The 18,827-nt window shown below is 54.5% G+C and overlaps 2 protein-coding genes across 2 annotated transcripts in view; one reads left to right on the top strand and one right to left on the bottom strand.

Moving 5' to 3' along the window:
* The window catches only part of TMIGD2 (transmembrane and immunoglobulin domain containing 2), a 7,150-nt gene extending 868 nt beyond the window's left edge, over positions 1-6,282 (top strand). Inside the window, exons 2-5 of the mRNA XM_007460724.1 lie at positions 1,013-1,372; positions 5,645-5,674; positions 5,774-5,875; positions 6,209-6,282. Coding sequence (XP_007460786.1) covers positions 1,013-1,372; positions 5,645-5,674; positions 5,774-5,875; positions 6,209-6,282 — 566 coding nt within the window. The remainder of the gene's footprint in view (positions 1-1,012; positions 1,373-5,644; positions 5,675-5,773; positions 5,876-6,208) is intronic.
* A 1,101-nt stretch (positions 6,283-7,383) lies between these two features.
* On the bottom strand, positions 7,384-13,255 carry SHD (Src homology 2 domain containing transforming protein D). The gene is made up of 6 exons (XM_007460522.1): positions 12,485-13,255; positions 11,293-11,398; positions 11,026-11,214; positions 9,634-9,757; positions 8,396-8,515; positions 7,384-7,794 (listed from the first exon to the last, which is right to left on the bottom strand). The coding sequence occupies exons 1-6, from the start codon at positions 12,779-12,781 to the stop codon at positions 7,608-7,610; spliced, it is 1,023 nt and encodes a 340-aa protein (XP_007460584.1). The 5' UTR covers positions 12,782-13,255; the 3' UTR covers positions 7,384-7,607.
* Between the last annotated feature and the right edge of the window lie 5,572 nt (positions 13,256-18,827).

Genomic DNA, 18,827 nt, shown 5'->3' with positions numbered 1-18,827 from the left:
TCTTTCCCTCTCTCTCAATTCAGTTCTTCTTGTAGTCCTTCTGGGGGCAACTTTCAAAACCTATTCAGACTATGACCACTTCTTTCCAGGGTCTGGCCCACATCACTGGTCTCCTGGACCCTCATTTCCTGGCCTCACCTGATCTCCCTGTGTCATAGTCTGTTCTCACCATGGCAGTCACGGTGATCTTTTTAAAACTTAAATTGGACCACATTTCCTCCCTGCTCCCCTGGTTTCCCATCACACTTAGGTTAAAAACTAAACTGCTCCCCTTTCCCCACCCCCACCTCTGTACCTCCACCCCACCCCACCCCAATGGCCTGCAGGCCTCGAAAAAGCCATCTCCTGCTGACTTCTTGGATCCCACTTCCTCTCGCCGGCTAGCTTTCCAACAGCCACAGGGCCTCCTCACTGTTCCTGCAACTTACCAGGCATGGTCCAGCCTCAGGACCTTTGCACGGCCCGTTCCCTCTGTCTGGAGTGCTCTTCCTGCATATCTTCCTTCCCACGACTGACTACGTCTTACCATTCAGATCCCTGTTCAAATGTCACCTCCTCTGAGAGGCCTTCCCTGACCATCCTCTATAAGTAGATCCTCTCACTTCATCCTTATCCCCTATTGCCACTCCCCATTCCTTTCCTCCATCAGGATTCTCATTTCACGACTTCCAGTGTCTCTCTCTCCCCAGAGACCCTCAGCTCCACAAGAGTAGGGATTTTTGTCTTAGTCACCTCTGTGTCTGTGTCCACAGTGGCCAGGATAGGGTCTGGCTCACACGAGGCAATATTTGTGTGGCTGAGAGCCTGACATGTCATACAGTCCACCTTGAAATCTCGCAAGTGCCAAGAGACTTATTCTCATTTCACAGATGAGGCCATTGAGCCGCAGCAAGAACCTTGCATAGATCACACAGACAGCAAGCTTTCAGACTCTTACTGCCTCATCCCTGTGGGCTGGCTAATGCAGTAAGTCACACACACTCACACCTCACTCACCTCTTCTGTCCCCCAGCCCTGCAAGGAACCACAGGCCTGAGTGTGCAGCAGGCACCCAAATTGCTGAAGGTGAGGCAGGACAGCCAGGTGACCTTGGCCTGCCAGGTGGTGCAGGCCCAGGCCTGGGAGCGGCTACACGTCGAATGGACCAAGGACGGTGACATCTTGTGCCAGACACGCATCATCAACGGTAGTCTCACCGTGGGTGTCTGCGGGCCTTGGGGACGGCTCTCCTGGCAGCCGCCTGGCAATCTCACCCTGCAGCTGGACCACGTGAGCCTCAATGACAGTGGACTCTACATGTGCTGGGCGACCGTGGAGATCCCTGATTTGGAGGAGGCCCAGGGCAGTGGGACACAGCTCCTGGTGGAGACAGGTATGAGAGCATGTACGGGCAAGTTGGGGACTTGGAACTTCTAGAAATCTTAAAACTGTAGAATCTCAAACTCCTAGAAACATAAATTCTCCAAACCAGATTCCTAGGAACAGAAAGTCTGCAGATGCAAGAAGTTTGTAAACTAGACAGCCTCTGTTGCAACGACTCCACTCTGCCGTTGCAGCATGAAAGTCACCAGAGGCATACCTACAGGAATGGGCGGGCCTGGATGCCAATAAAACTTTATTGAAAAAAACAGGCAATGGGCCGTATTTTCTGAGCCCTCTTCCAAGATATCACAATTATAATAACCCTTGAATATATATAATTCTGAATTCTGGTTCAAAACAATCCCATAAAACACGCTATTCAAGTACATCCTACAAACAGAGAAATGCACACACTGTAAGTGGCCAGCTCAATGGATGTCTTAGTCTGTTTGGCCACTGCTATAACAAAACACTACAGACTGGGTAGTGTTTTTAAATAAACCACAGATTTATTTCTCAGAATTCTGGAGGCTGGAAATCCAAGATCAAAGCACCAGCAAGGTTTTGTTCTGGTGAGAACCGTCTTCATGTTTCATAACTTGTACCTTCTAGCTATGTCCTCACGTGGAAGAAGAAGCCGGGGGGCTCTCTGGGGTCCTTTTGTTGGGGGGGCATGCCGCACGGCATGTGGCATTTTAGTTCCCCAACCAGGGATCAGACTTGCGCCCCCTGCACTGGAAGCGTGGAGTCTTAACCACTGGATCATCAGGGAAGTCCCCTGGGGTCCCTTTTATAAGAGCACTGATCCCATTCATGAAGGCTCTACCCTCATGATCTAATCACCTCCCAAAGGCCCCGACCTCCAGTTACCATCATATTGGGGGTTAGGATTCAACATATGAATTTTGGAGGGATGTATACAAACCACAGCAATGGATTCTCACAACCTGAACACACTTGGGTACCCAGCACCATGCTGAACACACATATCTGCTTCCTCATAGATGCCATCCTCATGCCCACCCCACCATCCTGACCTCTAACAGCATAAATCTATTTTAACTGGTTTCACATTTTACTTAAATGGACTCATAGAGTATATTCTGTCTCCAACATCTTTCACTCAACATGATGTCTGGAAGATTCCTCCATGTTGGTGCGTGGAGCAGTGGCTCATCCTTGCTGCAGAGCAGCCTCCATCACCACCAGTCATTCCAATTTCCTACTGATGACCATTTGGGCAGCTTCTGGGTTCTGGCTATTATGAATAAGGCTGCTGTGAACAATCTAGAACTTGTCTTTTGGTCAACACATTTCTATTGTACCGAGGACAATTCCAGAATCTCAAACCACAAGATAGAATCTTGCAGTTCTAGAATCCTAGGGACATAAATTCTAAGCTCTGAGAATTACAGCATATGTTCTGCTTGGGACTGTCACTCCTAAGGAGGCAAAAACTTGTTCTTGGTGGGGGCTTCCCTGGTGGTGCAGTGGTTGAGAGTCTGCCTGCCGATGCAGGGGACACGGGTTCGTGCCCCAGTCAGGGAAGATCCCACATGCTGCGGAGCGGCTGGGCCCGTAAGCCATGGCCACTGGGCCTGCGCAAAAAAATTTGCTCTTGGGAGCAAAGAAAATCTTACTCTTTTTATGTATAAAGCATCGATATGCAGACAGCCCATAAAGAGAGTTACAGAATGTCTGTGGTATTAACATTTCATCGGGGAACAAATTAAGGTTCTTAGAACGTCTACTTAGAGGAGTGATAATGAAAAAACTTGAGAAACACTGAAATAAAAGAATGGAAGATTCTAGAATCTTAGAGTTGTAGTCTTAAATACTTTATTTATTTACTTATTTTTAATATTAATTAATTAATTAATTAATTTTTGGCTGTGTTGGGTCTCTGTTGCTTGCACAGGCTTTCTCCAGTTGCCCTGAGCAGGGGTTACTCTTCGTTGCAGTGTGTGGGGTTCTCATTGTGGTGGCTTCTCTTGTTGCAGAGCAGGGGCTCTAGGCGTGCGGGCTTCAGCAGTTGTGGCTAGAGGGCTCACTAGTTGTGGCTTGCAGGCTCTAGAGCGCAGGCTCAGTAGTTGTGGCACATGGGCTTAGTTGCTCTGTGGCATGTGGGATCTTCCCGGACCAGGGCTCAAACCTGTGTCCCCTGCACTGGCAGGTGAATTCTTAACCACTGCACCACCAGGGAAACCGGTCTTTCTTTAAAAAGAGAGACTCTTAGAATTTTTTTTTCTAAATATGTATTTATTTACATTTTGGCCGTGTTAAGTCCCAGTTGCAGCACTCAGGCTCTCTAGTTGTGGCACATTGGCTTAGTTGCCCTGCAACCCGTGGGATCCTAGCTCCCTGAACAGGGGATCAAACTGGTGTCTCCTGCATTGCAGGATAGATTCTTAACCACTGGACCACCAGGGGAGTCCCAGAGAGACTCTTAGAATTTTGCAATCACAAAGTGTGTAGGAGCAGAAAATTCTAGAATTCCAGAATCCAGAATTGAAAACCATTGACTCTCAGGAATTCCCTGGGGGTCCAGGGGTTAGGATTCCACACTTCCACTGCAGGGGGCACGGGTTCGATCCCTGGTGAGTCGGGGAACTAAGATCCCACAAACCGTGTGGTGCGGCCAAACAAATAAACGAAAAAGAAAGCCATGGACTCTTAAGGCTGGAAGCCACTTTCCCGATCAGCTAAGCCAGCTGCCTCACTTTACAGAGGATAAAGCTGAGGCCCAGCAAGGGCCAAGACACATCCAACCACACACACAAGCCGGGGATGCAGCCAGCTTTCTCCAGAGCCCACCTCATGCGTTTCCCCCACTCTGCATGACACCCCATAATAGGCCAAACCATAGGGGCCGGAGACCTAGGTTGACCCAATGGGGTCCTGCTCTCTATCGGCGGTTCCCGAGGGCCTTGGGCACATGCCTGGCCCGTATCAGGCAGAATGAAGCACCACCCGGGCTCCCAGGCCCAAGAGACGCCCATTTGTCTCCAGCTGGCAGGACCCACCCACTGCCTGCCTCCGGGGCGGTGTGTTATGGCTGTCCTGCCTGCCCCCCACCCCTCCAGTGACAAGGGGGCCAATTACCAATTAGCAGAGGCAGGGTAGCAGAGGCACCAGGCTGTGAGTTGTTGGCAGCTGTGAGGGAGCGAGAGTAAGTGGGCACAGGTCCAGCTCCCCACAGCTGGCTTTCCCATCCCGGAACAGCTGCTTGGAACCCTGGGACCACTGCCAACTTTAGAACCTGCAAGATGAAGGGGTTGGGGGCTCTGGGTCTCGTCTTAGTCACAGGAGAAGGCGCCTTTGGCTGGGGTTCATGTCAGTTTTACAGACCTGAAATAACATCCCCATTCTGCCATTCACTTGCTGTGTGACCTTGGGCAAGTGACTTGACCCTTCTGTGCCTGTTTCCTTAGTCATCAAAATTCATCCAATAGTGCTTTCCTCATCAGATTAGGTGAATTTAAAGTGATTATATCTAAAGAGTTTATTGCAGGGTCTGGAACACAGTTAAGTCCTCAGTAAACATAAGTGGTTATTATTGTGTCTATGATACTGATTATTCAGCAAGACTCAAAAATTCAGGCCCGTGTAAGTTTGTTTGTTTGTTTGGTTTGGTTTGGTTCTTTTCCTTTCCTTTCTTTCTGAAGCAGGGAAGGGAGAGGGAAGCTGAGGGGAGAAACACCTTTGTTCAAAGCATGGCCCAGCTGTTGCCTGGATGTGTGACTCCAGGCAAGTGACTCAGGCTCTCTGAGGCTCAGTTTTCTTGGGATTAACACAGTGTAGACACTCAAAAAACAGGAGCCATGAGAACGATAGAGCCCATGATCAGGATGATGGAGCACATGGTGGTGTTGGCAAAGTTCCTGGTGAAGATGGTGGAGCTCAAAATGAGGATGATGGAGCTCATGCTCAGGGTGATGGGACAAAGGGTGGGGATGATAAGGCTTGTGATGGGAACGGTGGAGCCTATTATGGCAGCAATGGGGCTCATGACAAGGGTGGTGCAGCTCATGGTGGGGATGATGGAGCTCATGATGAGAAAATCCCGTTGGCAGTTACTTCACAATAACCCAGCAAGATAGGAATGATTAGTATCCTTTCTTCAAAAGAGGAAACAGATTCAGAGCAAATCCGTGCCTGAACTCACACAGCATGGCAGGGGCAAGAACCCTGAGGTCCCACACGGAGTAGAGGGGCTCTTACCCTGAAGTGCAGGAAGCTGGACTCGAAGGTGAGCCCTGAGACGTAGGTTTCTTCTCGGCAGATGGCTGGCTACTGAACCGGAGCTTCTCAGGTGAGTTCCGCCCACGTGTCCCTCCTCCAGCCCCGCCCCACCCCGCCCCCGTGCCCCGCCCCCAGTCAGACCGCCCACAAACCACCACCGCCTTCCCAGGGCTCTCCTTCGCACTGCTGGTGACTGGGGCGGTGGCCGTGACCGCTTTCGCTCTGGGCGCCTGGACGTGGGGCCGCCGCCGCTGCCGGAACAGAGACGCAGGTAAGGAACCGCTCAGGTAGCCGCTCGGAGGGCGGACGGTTCCCACGAACACCGCAGTCCACTGGCGACCCCGCCCCCGCGTGGCGGAGGCGGGAACTGCAGCTTCTTGACAAGGATGGAACGCAGACCCTTCTGACTTTGATACCTGCCCCTTTTGGAAGAAGCGAGGGTGAGGCTGGGAGGCAGAGAAGGGGAATAGATGGGGAAGGCTGGCCCCTACACCCATGTTTTTCAGAGGCACAGACAAAGCCTCCAGAAAGTGGGCTGGAGAGGGCCAGGCTCTTTTAAGTGATTCTCCCCTCTTGGTGTCATACCCCGCTCCTTCCAATGCAGGGAATCCACTCTACATCAATGCCTTATACCAGCCCCGGAGGGCCTCAAGGAAGAGTGAGGCATGGCCTGTGTAGGGGAAGGTGCTGGACATCTCCAGCAAGAATCAGAAGGGCCAAAGCTTCTATTCGATCTCTTTCCCCTGGCCCCCCCACCCCCAAGCGGCCTCTGGCTCCCAAATCTTCCTCCAGCCCCAGGCCCAGTCACCCCATCTCTGCAGTTGGAGTCCCTCCTGGCCCAGGCCAAGAGGATTCTTTGAAGTGGGAAGATGAACTAGAACCCCCAGAGACCCACAGAGGACCCCCCCCACCAGCAGCTATGTAAAGATGTGACTTATTCCAAGAGGATCGCGAAGTCCAGCAGTTCATCCTGAGACACGCCCCCTCCTCATTTCTATGAGGCTGGATTTCTCCCTTGCCCAAAGGACACCCAATAAAGGCTCATGAAGAAACCAAAGCCAGAATTTGTGACAATTTGGGAGTGCTAAAGAGATCTGAGGAGTCATCAGGGGGGTCTCAGAGGACCACTGTGGTGAGGCGGCTCTTTGACAACTCGCAAGCCTTCCGCCTCTTATCCTTGGAGAGACATGTCCAATTAGCAGAGAGAAGTGATGCCCCTGGCTTCAAAACAGTGCCCGGAGCTGGACGCACCCCCTCCCCAGCTGGTATCTCTCCCCCAGGCAGGCTTGGAGTTGGGTGCGGGGGGAGATAGGGGCTTCCTGGCATTTATCAGCCCCTGGGGTCTCCTGCCCGACTGTCACCTTGAAGTGACACCAGCTGGGCAGGGCTCCCCTCCCCCACTTCTGCTGTTTCCATGGGGACAGATGTCCTTTCTGCAGCATCAGCCCTTGCCCGCCCGCCTGCCCGCCCCGGATAAGGAGGAGGGGCAGGGTGGGGGCAGGGTTGGCCTGAGAGCCTCGCCCCCTCCGTTCCTCCATCTTTTTAATCTGCTGGTCTCCATCCACTGTCTCCAGGTTTTTACCTGCCTCCATGCCTCTCTCTCCCTGCCTGTCTCCAGCTCTCTGAATTCTGCTCCCTCCCTGTGAGCCATTCAGGCTCCAACCCCAGCTCCATCTCCAAAACAAGGAGCTGGGGATGCTCTTCCCCCTCCAAGGGTCTGCCTCCCCTCTTCCTTCTGAGGGGCTGAGATCCCCATCTCCCAGAAAGGACACTTGAAATACACAATAACTTATTTATTTTCCAGGCCAGAGGAGGGCTTCGAGACACGATTCTGATCCGTAGAACCCAGAAGGAGGCTGAGCAGGGCGGCTCTGATGAAGACCCAGAGCCTGGAGGGACAGGGGGGTCTCTCCATCCAGCCTTCTCCAGGACTGGAAAGACCTCCACCATTTGCAGCCACTGATCTGGGTCCTCACAGCCTAGGGCGGGGGGCTGAGGCTCAGTCAGGGGGTCTGTGAGACCACGGGGTACAGCAGGGCCAGATGCTCAGCGCCCTGCACGGGCAGTGGGCGGGAGCTATAATGGAGCACCAGCTCCGGCACGCTGGGGAAGGGGCCACTGTGCTGACCCAGCACGAACTGGTTCTCTCGGATCCGAGCAAACTTCAGATGCAGGAAGCCCTGGCTGCTCCTGGAGACAGGAGTCAGAGGGGGTACTCAGCACTCCAGACCCGCCCACACTCTCCAACCCTAAAGCCACCCCCTCATGGCCCCCAGGAGCCCGACGCTGGCATCCCCTAATATTTCTGATTAACAGCCACTTGGCGTCAAGCTCTTGGCTAGTTCCACACTGCGGGGATGGCTTCTGAGCTTGTCCCCTATCAAGACAGGCTGGAGCTCCTAGCAGGTGGAGGTCCCTCCCCAGGAACACAGAAGGCACTTTCTCTCCACACCTCTTGACACCTTGTGCTACCTGTCCTGGGCTCCTCACTAGTTACCCTCAGTCTAGGGTCCCTGGTTCCCCATCTCACTCAAGCCCTAGATCTATGGTATGGCTTCCTCTCCATCTTCTTGCATACCTCCAGTGACAGGGAGTTCATTCTCAGTCGGAACCCAGCCAGTGGCCTCTCTGGAAGCCCTGCCCTCTGGCCTAGAAGCCCCACCCCCTGGCCTGAAAGCTCTGTCCATCAGCCCTGGAAGTCCCGCCCACTGGCTGCTGGAGACACACCCCTCTGCTCCGGAAAGCATGCAGTCCTGTGACCCTCTGTCCCTCCAGGGACCTGCGGTCTCACCTGAGGGATAGGGAGCAGTCTTGGGGGCTGGTCTCGCTGAGCCGCACGAGGTAGCTGCCTTCCTTGCAGAGCGACAGGAGGTTCTCAGCATCTGCCCGGCTCAGCGGGCCGTGAAACCACCTAGGGAGTGGGGACAGAGGTCTCCTGAAGGGCAATCCCCCTTTCCAACACGTCCTGGGGCCAGATGCAGGCACAGCTCTTTAAAGGACTTGTGACGTCCAGGCAAACAAGTGAGACAAATTCCCTTGGATTTCTCAAGAGGAGCCTGGTTTTCAGGCAGACAAGGTTCTCCCTGGGAGGGACCTGAACCCAGGTCAACCTGGAGCTGCTCCTTCCAATTGAGCACGTACCCCGACCTTGATTTTTACAGCCTCCCTCAGCTGGGTCTCCAAGTGTCCTCAACCCCTCCCTAATCCCCCAACTCGAATCACTTGCATATCACTTTCATGAGCGTCACCACATCCTGTATCCCCAACCCACCTGTACCATGTTACATAATATTTTTCTTTTATGTGCTCACAGAGAAGTTAGCAGTGGGAACAAAGTGTCAAAGACAGATGAGCACCAAACAGCTGTTTGTATTGAAAGAAAATACCCTGTGCTTGTGTTAATCAGGCAGTTCTGTACGGCCCACCTAAGAGGTTTGGGAATGACTGTGATACACACCCTGGTACTCACAGGGCTGGGCTCTGGGGGCTCGGGGAGTTCCCTGAGAAGCTCCTAGACTGGAGAGACACAGAGAACACCCAGACTCTCCCAGCTTGTGAGCTTCACCCTAGCCTAAAGTTGGGACCCCTTCAAAATCCTGCTTCTCCCACTTTCACCACAAGATCTCCTGGGGGTGAGAAAGACGTCTCTTTGCCCTCAGGCTTATAAACCCCACTCAAGGGAAGGGAGGAAATCCCCTTTTATTCTGTGTGAGGCAGGCACTCTCTTGGAGGTGCTGAGCCCAAGGTTTGGAGAGGTTAAGTGACTTGCCCAAGGCCACACAGCCAAAAGACAGAAAAGGGATTTGAACCCAGAATCTGACGCCGGAGGGAATGGAGACGCCACCTGATTCTGCTTTGCACCGAGCTGGGTGTCTGGCCCACAGCAGGCGCTGTCACCCAGTGAAGATTAGTTGAAGAAATGAACGAAGTGAATGAGTGAAAAGTTCCTCCAGCCCCCCTGGCCCGAGGAATCTGTGGCTGGTGTGGGGCAGGGAGGGATTCAACTCCATCTTCAACTTCCCCACTCACGGCTGCTTTTCCAGAGGCAGGGCCGGGTCCACGCGCTCTGCAGGCTGGGGGCTTCTGGGCGGGAGTCTCCTGAGTTCCTTGGCTGAGCCTGAGGTTCTTTCCCACTCTGGACCGTCAAACTGCACTGGAGAAGGTTTAAAGAGAAAATGGTTAAGTCCCGCCTATCTCAAGAGGGTGGGGTGGGGGCAAGCCAGTGGAATTTCAGTAGGAAGGCGGTGCCAGCTTAGGGAAACCTATCAGAACCCAGAAGAGGAGGGGTTGGGCTTAAGGCTGGGGCGGGATTGGTACACGAGCAACCAATTAGCCTTCAGAAGAAAGGGGTGTGGTCACTCTTGAATCTGGTGGCATGGAAGGGTGGGCAGTTCCCTGAGTGATAAATCAGAGAGCAGGGGGTGTGGCTAGAGGGGTGGGTGGGAAGTTCTGCCTGATTTTGGCCAACTCATAGAGCTAGAAAACCACCCTCAATACACAGACAGGTAGACTGAGGTACTGAGCTCCAATTTCCCTCACAGTCCTACAACTTCTGGGGCAGATTTGGGTACGCACAACTCTTCCTGGTCCAAGTTATTTTTTTCCTATATATATATTTTTTGGCCGCACCATGCAGCATGTGGGATCTTAGTTCCCCAACCAGGGATCGAACCCGTGCCCCCTGCAATGGAAGAACGAAGTCTTAAACACTGGTCCGCTAGGGAAGTCCAAGTTATTTTATTTCTTAAAGCTGACCTTATTATTCTCTCTTTACAGAAGAGGAAACTGAGGTTCAGAGACTTATCCAAGCTTACTCAACTCAGTTACGAATCAACTCCAGGAAATGCTACCTTCTTCCACAATGGCTCCTGTGTAATTGAGCACTTTAGAACTCAATTTACAAGTACCCTATTCGATAGGTACTAGAATGATCCCCATTTTACAGGTAAGGGAACTGAGACTCAGGGAGATAAAGGGATTTGCCCAAGTGACACAAACCCAGATCTAGTCTGACATCAAAGCCTATTCCTGCACTATACTGAGCAAAATGAGTAGGTTCCATTGCACTCTGAAAGGGGAATTCCCTGGCCGTCCAGTGGTTAGGACTCTGCACTTTCACTGCCGAGGGCCCGGGTTCAATCCCTGGTCGGGGAACTAAAATCCCGCAAGCCACGCGGTGCAGCATAAATAAATAAATAAATAAATAAATAAATAAATAAATAAATGGGGTTTCAGTTTCCAAGGAAGTTACAGATTCTCCTGGGAAGATTATGACTGTCAGTCATTCACACTTTAGTGAGAATTAACAAACTACCAAAGTGACAGGTGATGGGGATTTACTCTGTAAGTTGAAACAGGGGATGTGACCACAGCAGGAAATAGAGGGACACAGGCATTCAGAGGTCAGGGTCAGAGAAGCACCTGCAAACGCCTTGGAGATGTGGTCTTTCTTCCACTCCCAGGGCTGGTCATACTCGTCTGCTGGCCGTTCATCCTCCTGGGGCAGCCGGCTCTGCCGAGGTTTCCACCCTGAAGGAGGCCCATCTCCCAGATCTTGGTCCTGCTCCTCATAGGGAGTGTCATACAGCTGCACCCTCCTGTATGGCAGTTCTGGGAGGCCAAGGACACTGGTCAGCTCCCACTCCCACCTGGGACCCTGTCACCTTCCCCCAAGCTCTGCCCACTCACCGCTCATGACTCGCTGGGCATCGTAGGGCTCCATGTAGCCGTCATCTGGGAGTGACGGGTGAGGTTGGGCATCAAAGGGGTCCGAGTACTCGGTGTCGACCTCCAACTGGAGACAGAAAGGAAGGGGAGGGAGTCAAGGGCTCAGGGGGACCAAGCCTAGCTCTGAATACCCCTGCTGGGCAATACTACACCTCTTGCCCGCTGTCTCTGTGTCATCTGATACATCCCCTCCAAGCAAGTAGTTTTCTCTTCCACCCACGAGTGTTTGCAGATAGAGCTTCACTTGCTCTCTTCCTCTGTGCTGTTCTGATTCTCCCCGACACAGATCCCTACCTCCCTCCTTCAATCATTTTAATGATTAGGTGCCAGTACTGTTCTAAAGGCTTCATATATATTTACTTGTAGTACCAACACTCAGTAAGTACCTTATCCCCATTTTACAGATGAGGAAACCAAGGCATAGAGAAGGCAAGTGACTTGCTCAGGGTCACACAGCTGATAAATAAGAAGCAGCGTTTGATCCTAGGTTGTCTGCTTCCCCGAGTCCCTGCTTCCTCCTACCTTTCTCTGTGCCATTAACCACTACCTGACACAGCCTACCGTAACCCTCTTTGAAGGCTTCTCTGTCTCTCCACAGAGGGTTTGGGGTGGACCCCCTGATCCTCTAGGAAAAGTACTGAAAAAAAAAAAAAGCATGGGCATTGGAGGAAGGTTTGGGTTCAAGTTCTAACAAGCTAAAGCCATGTGACCTTGGGCCAGTCACTTCTCTTCTGTGAGCCTCAGTTTCCACTTCTGTAAAATGGGAGTAATAAGAGAGGAAGGGTGGAGAGTGGTGGTGAGGATGTTTAAGTGCCCGCAGGAAACTGACTCACTCAGATCTGCTTAAGGAAGATCCCTTCAGCTGCTAAGAGGAAGGGAAGCTGTGCGGAGGGATCCAGAAGGGGGGAATCAGGAAGCAGGAGGACAGGGGCACAAAGCCAGTCAGAGAGGGAGGAGGACAACCAGCGCTGTGCAGTGAAAAGGGGCAGATATCAAACTCCACGAAGCGGATGGAGGATTGGGGAGTGTCTGGCTGGTGCCCTGGTCTTTCCCTGGGGTAACACACAAAACACGCTCCCCAAAGTCCTGGGGAAACCTGGCCTGGCCGCCCCACCCAGTCTCCTGGGGCCACTCCTGGGCCTTAGCCACGCACCTCTTCCCGGGGGCTGCCCAGCAAGACCTTGGCTCTGGCCATGTCTACTGCCTCCACCTTGATGAGCCGGTGCTTTGGAGAGTCGTACTTGGTGTCTCCAGGGCCCTTGGAGTCCCCGGGCCCCGCGGAGTCGGTCTCTAGGCGGCCATCTGCATCCTCATAGGGGTCCTCAAAGTCCAGATCCTTCTGTTCCCGGTAGGCCCGCAGGATGTCGCTGTCCGTGTAGTCGGGGGTGGGCGGCTGCGGAGGGGGCCTCCGACCGCCAAAGCTCAGGTAGTCTCGTAGCCACTTGGCCATTTGAGCGCGTGTCACCCCAAACCTGGCCACTGTCAGAAGAGGACCCACATGCCCTCTTCTGGGCCCCCTTCCTCGGCAGAGTCCCCAGGGAGGAGCAGGGGGAGAAGGAAGGGAGGAAGGGAGAAGGAGAAAATCAGGTGTGACCCTTGGCTGGGCTCAGAGGAGGGGGAAAAGCGGGGAAAAGGAGGAGACAGAGGAGGGAGGAAGGGGGAAGAGAAGCAAAAGCGCACCTTAGCCCGGCTCTGGAAGGACGGCGGGGGAAGGGGGCGCCCCGTAGGGCCCTGAACGCCGAGCGCGGGGTCGTCCAGCCAGAGCGAGGGGCATCCGCGGAGTTTCCGCGGGCAGCGCGCTCTCCTTGCACGGCTCGGCCACCCGTTGCCTCCGGGAAGCTCCGGGATCCCCTCCTGGGGGCCGGGGGCGGGGAAAGCGCCGCCTGCGGACGCCCCCAAGCCCTGGCTCAGCCCGGACGCCTGGGTTCTCAGCGCAGCGGGCAGGCTCCCCGGGGACTCGGGCGCCGCGCGCAAAGTTGGGCCGCGGGGACGGTGACCCCGGTGCGGCGCATCCTTTGTTGCGCTCCTCGCCGCTCCGGGGGGAGCCCCAATCCCGCGGCCCCCGGCCCGGCCGCCTCGATCCGGCCCCAGTCGCGGGCACAAAGGAAAATAAAATCTCCAATCCCCCTTGACGCTTTCGGAAAGACTTTAGCCGCAGCCGCCGGCGCGCGCCCGGGAGGTGGGACTTTGGGGAGGGGGCTCTCAGACGGACGCCCCAGCCCCTACCAGCCCCGGGCCGGGTCCCGGGCAGCGACGTCAAGGGTTCCCCGCCCCCTCCCCTCCCCTCCCCCTGCGCTCCCCTCGGAGGTGACTGAGACCTTCAGCTGTTCTGGGGAGGGAGGGGAGCATCTGCCCGGGGAGGGAGGGGGGATGCGGGGCGGGAGTCGCGGGGGCCGAGGCCGCGGCGGCTGGACAGTGACCCGGAGGACCGAGGCTGGCAGGAGCGAGCGAGGAGCACGGGAGGGGGAAACCCACAGGGGCTGACCTTGCTCCGGAGAGCGAGAGGTGTTGAGATGGGGAAGGGGGAGAGGGAGGGGAGGTGGAAATTGGCCGGGAAATGGAGGGCTGGACTTGACCGCGAGCAGGGATGAAATTGACCAGCAGAGGGGGTGAGCGTGACCACTATTGAGGGTTGAAATTGAACCAGGATCTGGCGGCGAAACTGACCAGGAGATTGGGGTTGTGGAAATTGTTCCAGAGGTCACCGGCTAAAATGGATATTGAGGCAGCCGAAGGAAGGGGGGTTTGCAACGGAAGGGACGGGGTTCTGGCTTCCCCTCCCCCAAGAGGGCTCTTCTCCGTCCCCTCTCCCCAGGGGACTAATTGCAGGATGGGGGAAGGGGTTTGGGGCAGCTGGCCAGGGGAAAGGAGATGGTATCTGTGCCTGGAGTGTGCCTTCAGCATCTGTCCCTTTGTGGTTTTTGGGGGTGGAGGCCGGGAGGGGGACAGAAATGAGAGGTGTCTCGCCTGGCCTGACTGCCTGTTGGCAGCTGCAGCTGTCAGGGGGTGAGGACACTAACGGATTTGGGGGGAGTAAGAGAGGCAAAGGGAGCTGCTGACCAGTTCCAAAGCAAACACATTTTTTTTCTTTCCCCATAAGGGGGCTTGCTCACTGACCCCTAATAGAAAGAGTAAGAGAGGGATAGTCAGGAAGGATGGAACCTCAGATTCCCTTCTCCAAGCCCCCTAGGGTGGGTGTGGCTTGGAGGGGAGGCAGGACCAGACACAAGTCAGAGCTGACACTGTTGTGAGCTCTCCCCCACTCCGCCCCCTCAAAGAATAGTGGGGCCTGGGCAATGTCTATGCAGGCCACGCTTTGGTTTCCTGATTTGAAAAATGGGGTTTCTAATAGGAAAAACTCAGAGAGCTGGAGGAAGGATCTTCAGGAGGATGTGACATTTTTTTCCTGATGGGGAAACTGAGGCACAGAGAGGGGAGACACACCCCACAGCTCATTTCTGCCTGGATGCTGTGATATGGCCTGGCTTGGGATGGCATTCGACCCCCATCTAGTCTCTTTGTGGAATCAGAGGTTCTCCATCTCCCCTCCACTGTTAGCCCCATTTTCCAGATGGGAAAACTGAGGTCCAGAGCCGATGAGGCAAGGCCCCTCACGGCAGCAGGGGTGTCCGTATGTCCTCCCCTCCTCTTTCCTGCTTTGGCTGAGTTGGCCTCCACACGAACCTGTTGAACTCGGTCCTCCCTCCCCAAGAGCACTCACACAGACCCCCACCCCACCCCGCCCTCTCTGATCAGCGACAAGGCAGCATCCCTGGGGACTGCCCAGGGAGCACGGCAGGTAATTGTCCTGTTTTCTGTCAGCCGCAAGGCAATACCCGGCTGTTGACAGATCTCATCAAATCCGAGTCCTCTCCCTGTCAGATAAATACGCGATGTCTAAGGTATAAATATTTGACAAGGGCCTTCTAATTCCAGTGTGTGTCAGGAATAGCAATTAGAGGCCCTGGAGGCAGAATCAAACGGCGTTTGACTTTCCTGCGCTTTTGAGCTGGCTTCTCCTGGGGCTGCCCCCACTCCCACTGCAGGAGCAGGGAGGGGGCTTGAGGAGGGGCGGGAGATGGTGGACGAAGGTTAGAGCCAGGCTGGAGGTCCGGCGGCCCTGCAGTGGTATGACCTTGAATAGCCAGTAACCTCTTGGGTTTTGCCTTTCTGATTGGGGGAGGAGGGAGCAAGAGAGCAAAGCCAGGAGGCAGGCACTGCATGGACAAAGGCAAGGAGGTGAGTGGTCTGGGGGTCCTGGGCTGAGGGGACCTCTTTTTCCCCAGCATTCAGGGTCTGAACGACGGTCTATCAGGGTCTGCTCCATCAAGGTCTCCCCCCGGGTAGCGCTGGGTTTCTGGAATCCCAGCCCACCTGACCTTGAGTAAGTGACCTGGCCTATTTTCCCATCTATGAAATGGAACAGCTAACCTCTGTTGAGCGCTTACTGCCTGGCACTGTTTTGGGTGCCTTAAAAAAAAATTTTTTTTTTAAATAAATGTATTTATTTTTTACTTATTTATTTTTGGCTGCATTGTGTCTTCGTTGCTGCGTGCGGGCTTTCTCTAGTTGCGGCGAGCGGGGGCTACTCTTCGTTGTGGTGCGCGGGCTTCTCATTGCGGTGGCTTCTCTTGTTGCGCAGCACAGGCTCTAGGCGCATGGGCTTCAGTAGTTGCGGCACTTGGGCTCAGTAGTTGTGGCTCACAGGCTCTAGAGCGCAGGCTCAGTATTTGTGGTGCACGGGCTTAGTTACTCCATGGCATGTGGGATCTTCCCGGACCAGGGCTCAAACCCGTGTCCCCTGCATTGGCAGGCGGATTCTTAACCACTGCACCACCAGGGAAGCCCCTGAATAGTATTTTCTTGTATGGCATACAGTAAGTGCTCAATATATGCTTAGGGTGGGTGGGACCTCAGGAAGAAGCCAGAGGAGGTCCCTGGCTGGGGGCTGCGCCTGCTCTCGACTCACGGATCCCCATGTCTGCAGGGGGGATGGGAGCCAAGGCACCAGGACAGGAGGGGACCAAGTGGGGATGACCCACGGTGGGATCTGATGGAGGAGACATGGCCCTGATTTAGGAGCTCCTAGTCTGATAGGAGAGACGACCTCTGCTCTCAGAAGCTCCTGGACACAGCCCTGCCTTCAGCTCACAGTCTGATGGGAGAGACATGGTCCTGCCCTCAGCAGCCCCCAGTCTAACGGAGGAGATGTGTGCAAGCGTCAATAGGCTCCCAGTCTGAAGGGAGAGGCGCGGCTCTGACCTTAGGAGCTTCCAGTCTTGATGGAGGAGGCGTAAGACCGACCTTCGAAGTACCCAGTCTGACACAGGAAATATGTGCTTGCTTTCAAGGGCTCCCAGTCTAACACTGGCCTTCCAGGGCCCCAGCCTGATGGGGGAAGCACAGACCATTCCCTGGAAGCTCCCAGTCTATAGGGCGTGGTGATCGAAGGTGTAGCCTTGGAGCCTCGCAGTTTCAAAGACAGGTCCAGCCCCTCACCCACTCTGAGCCCTTGGCCAAGGAGCCTCCTGCCATCTGTAAAATGGGGCGGTGGGTAAGGGAGCATGTGCCCGACGGCATGGGTGGCAGAGCCCTGGCATGGAGGGAGCTTGGGGCAGCGCTTGGCCCTCAGTGAGAGCTTGGGAAGCAGGAGCAGCCCCTTGTCTCCTTTGTGAAGCCCAGGCTCAGGAGGGAGGGGTTTCCAGCATAGGGGAGACCACCCCCCCCCAGTCCCTCTGATGTGCTCCGGCAGCCAGGCAGCCCCCAAGGGAGTTGATGGAAGAGATTCCGGATGAGGCCTGACAGCTCCCAAGGACCAGATGACACATGGAACTCCTGGGGGACGGGGACTGTCGGCAGCGAGCGGGAAAGGGCAGGCTCCAGAGAGCAAAAAGTGGGTGTGGATCTTGGGGTGGCGGGCTCAGGGCAGGGAGCGAGGGGGCGTGCAGGCTGAGGCCCTGAAGGGTCAGCACACACAACAGACCCCCTGCCCAAAGTGTTGCTGCGCTGTCCCTGTGCCTGCTCGGCCCTGGGAACCCCTGCAAGAAAATTGGGGACCAGGAGCCAAACTGTTCCCAAGACACGGGTGGGAGAGCAAAGCGTAAAAGCCTGCGGGGAAAATAAGAATTAAAGAAACAATTCCAGTGCAGTGTGGAGGAAAGGGGAGGGTGGCAGAGAGTGGGCAGAAGTGTGGGGCTCCCTGCGCCTCAATTTCCTCATCCATGAATGGGGAGATACCCACTCAGGCTACATACATTAACTGAGCACCTACTAAGTGCCTGGCTGGTCTTAGGTTCTGGGGACACACTCATCAACACATGGACCCTTGCAAAGCTCACTGTGCAGGGGGGTCTGCAAGTAGACCCTCAGGTGGCTCCCATGACCCCAACCTCCTGGTTGTCACACCCATGTGAGCCCCTCCCCTGGAACGTGGGAGGGATCTGTGGCTTGCTTCTAACCGCGGAACACGGCAACGGTGATGGGCCGTCACTTCTAGCAGACTCTCCTCATGAAGCCAGTCCGTGCAGGCAAGGAACTAAGTGTGGCCTCTGGCTAAGGGTCCGTAAGTGAATTCTGCCAACAACCACGTGGGTGGGTTTGACACGGATCCTACCCCAGTCGGGCCTTCCAGTGAGACCCCAGCCGCAGGCAACATCTCAATTGCAGCTGTAACGGACCCTGAAGCCGAGAACCCAGTGAAACCACATCCAGATCCCTGTTGTTTTAAGCTGCTAGATTTGGGGATCACTTGTTACACAGCACTAGGTAACTAATACAGGGAGCCACAAGCAGTATGCACACCTCCTAAGGTACTCCCATCAGAACTACCCTACCCTGCTTTAATTGCAACATTAGCGCCACCTCTAGTATCATTTGTTTCCATCTTATTATATGAGTAAATATTTTGGCTTTGCAGGTCACAGAATCGCTGTTTTAATCACTCACCTCTGCCCCCTGAGAGCAAAGGCAGCCATGGGTGATATGCACACAAATGGGTGTGTAGGTGTGCCAATAAAACTGTATCTACAAAAACAGGCCACAGGCCACCTTTGGCCTGTGGATCACAGTTTGGTAACCCATGTTTTAGAACGGAGTCAGGTTAACAATAATGTTAAGTAAATAACAGCAACATGGCAAAAATTGTGGTGGATTAAGAGCAATGGCAGTTCAGGAAACAGCCTGAAAGAATGAACTGAAATGAAGCACAGAGCCCCCAGCCCCCCAATTTTCCACAACTACTTAAGCTGGGTGACTTCTTTACTTTTTATTTTTTGTTTTTATTTTTAGGCTGTGCCGAGCAGCTTTCGGGATCTTAGTCCCCCCACCAGGGATTGAACACAGGCCCTCAGCAGTGAAAGCGCCGAGTCCTAACCACTGGACCGCTGGGGAGTTCCCTGGATGACTTTTTTTTTTTTTTTCCAGTACGCGGGCCTCTCACTTGTGTGGCCTCTCCTGTTGCGGAGCACAGGCTCCGGACGCACAGGCTCAGCGGCCAT

This window comes from Lipotes vexillifer, unplaced genomic scaffold (assembly GCF_000442215.2).
Source record: "Lipotes vexillifer unplaced genomic scaffold, Lipotes_vexillifer_v1.1 scaffold1011, whole genome shotgun sequence".
NCBI classification, from domain to species: Eukaryota; Metazoa; Chordata; class Mammalia; order Artiodactyla; family Lipotidae; genus Lipotes; species Lipotes vexillifer.
The sequence above is the reverse complement of the archived record's forward strand: the minus strand, read 5'-3'. Positions and strand labels throughout refer to the sequence as shown.

Coding starts and splice junctions, on each gene's coding strand:
- SHD (XM_007460522.1), bottom strand. CDS start 12,781: ATGGCCAAGTGGCTACGAGACTACCTGAGCTTTGGCGGTCGGAGGCCC. Junction 9,758..11,025: donor CATCTCCAAGGCGTTTGCAG/GTGCTTCTCTGA, acceptor AACCTTCTCCAG/TGCAGTTTGACGGTCCAGAG. Junction 8,516..9,633: donor CTGCCTCTGGAAAAGCAGCC/GTGAGTGGGGAA, acceptor CCCACTCCCTAG/GTGGTTTCACGGCCCGCTGA.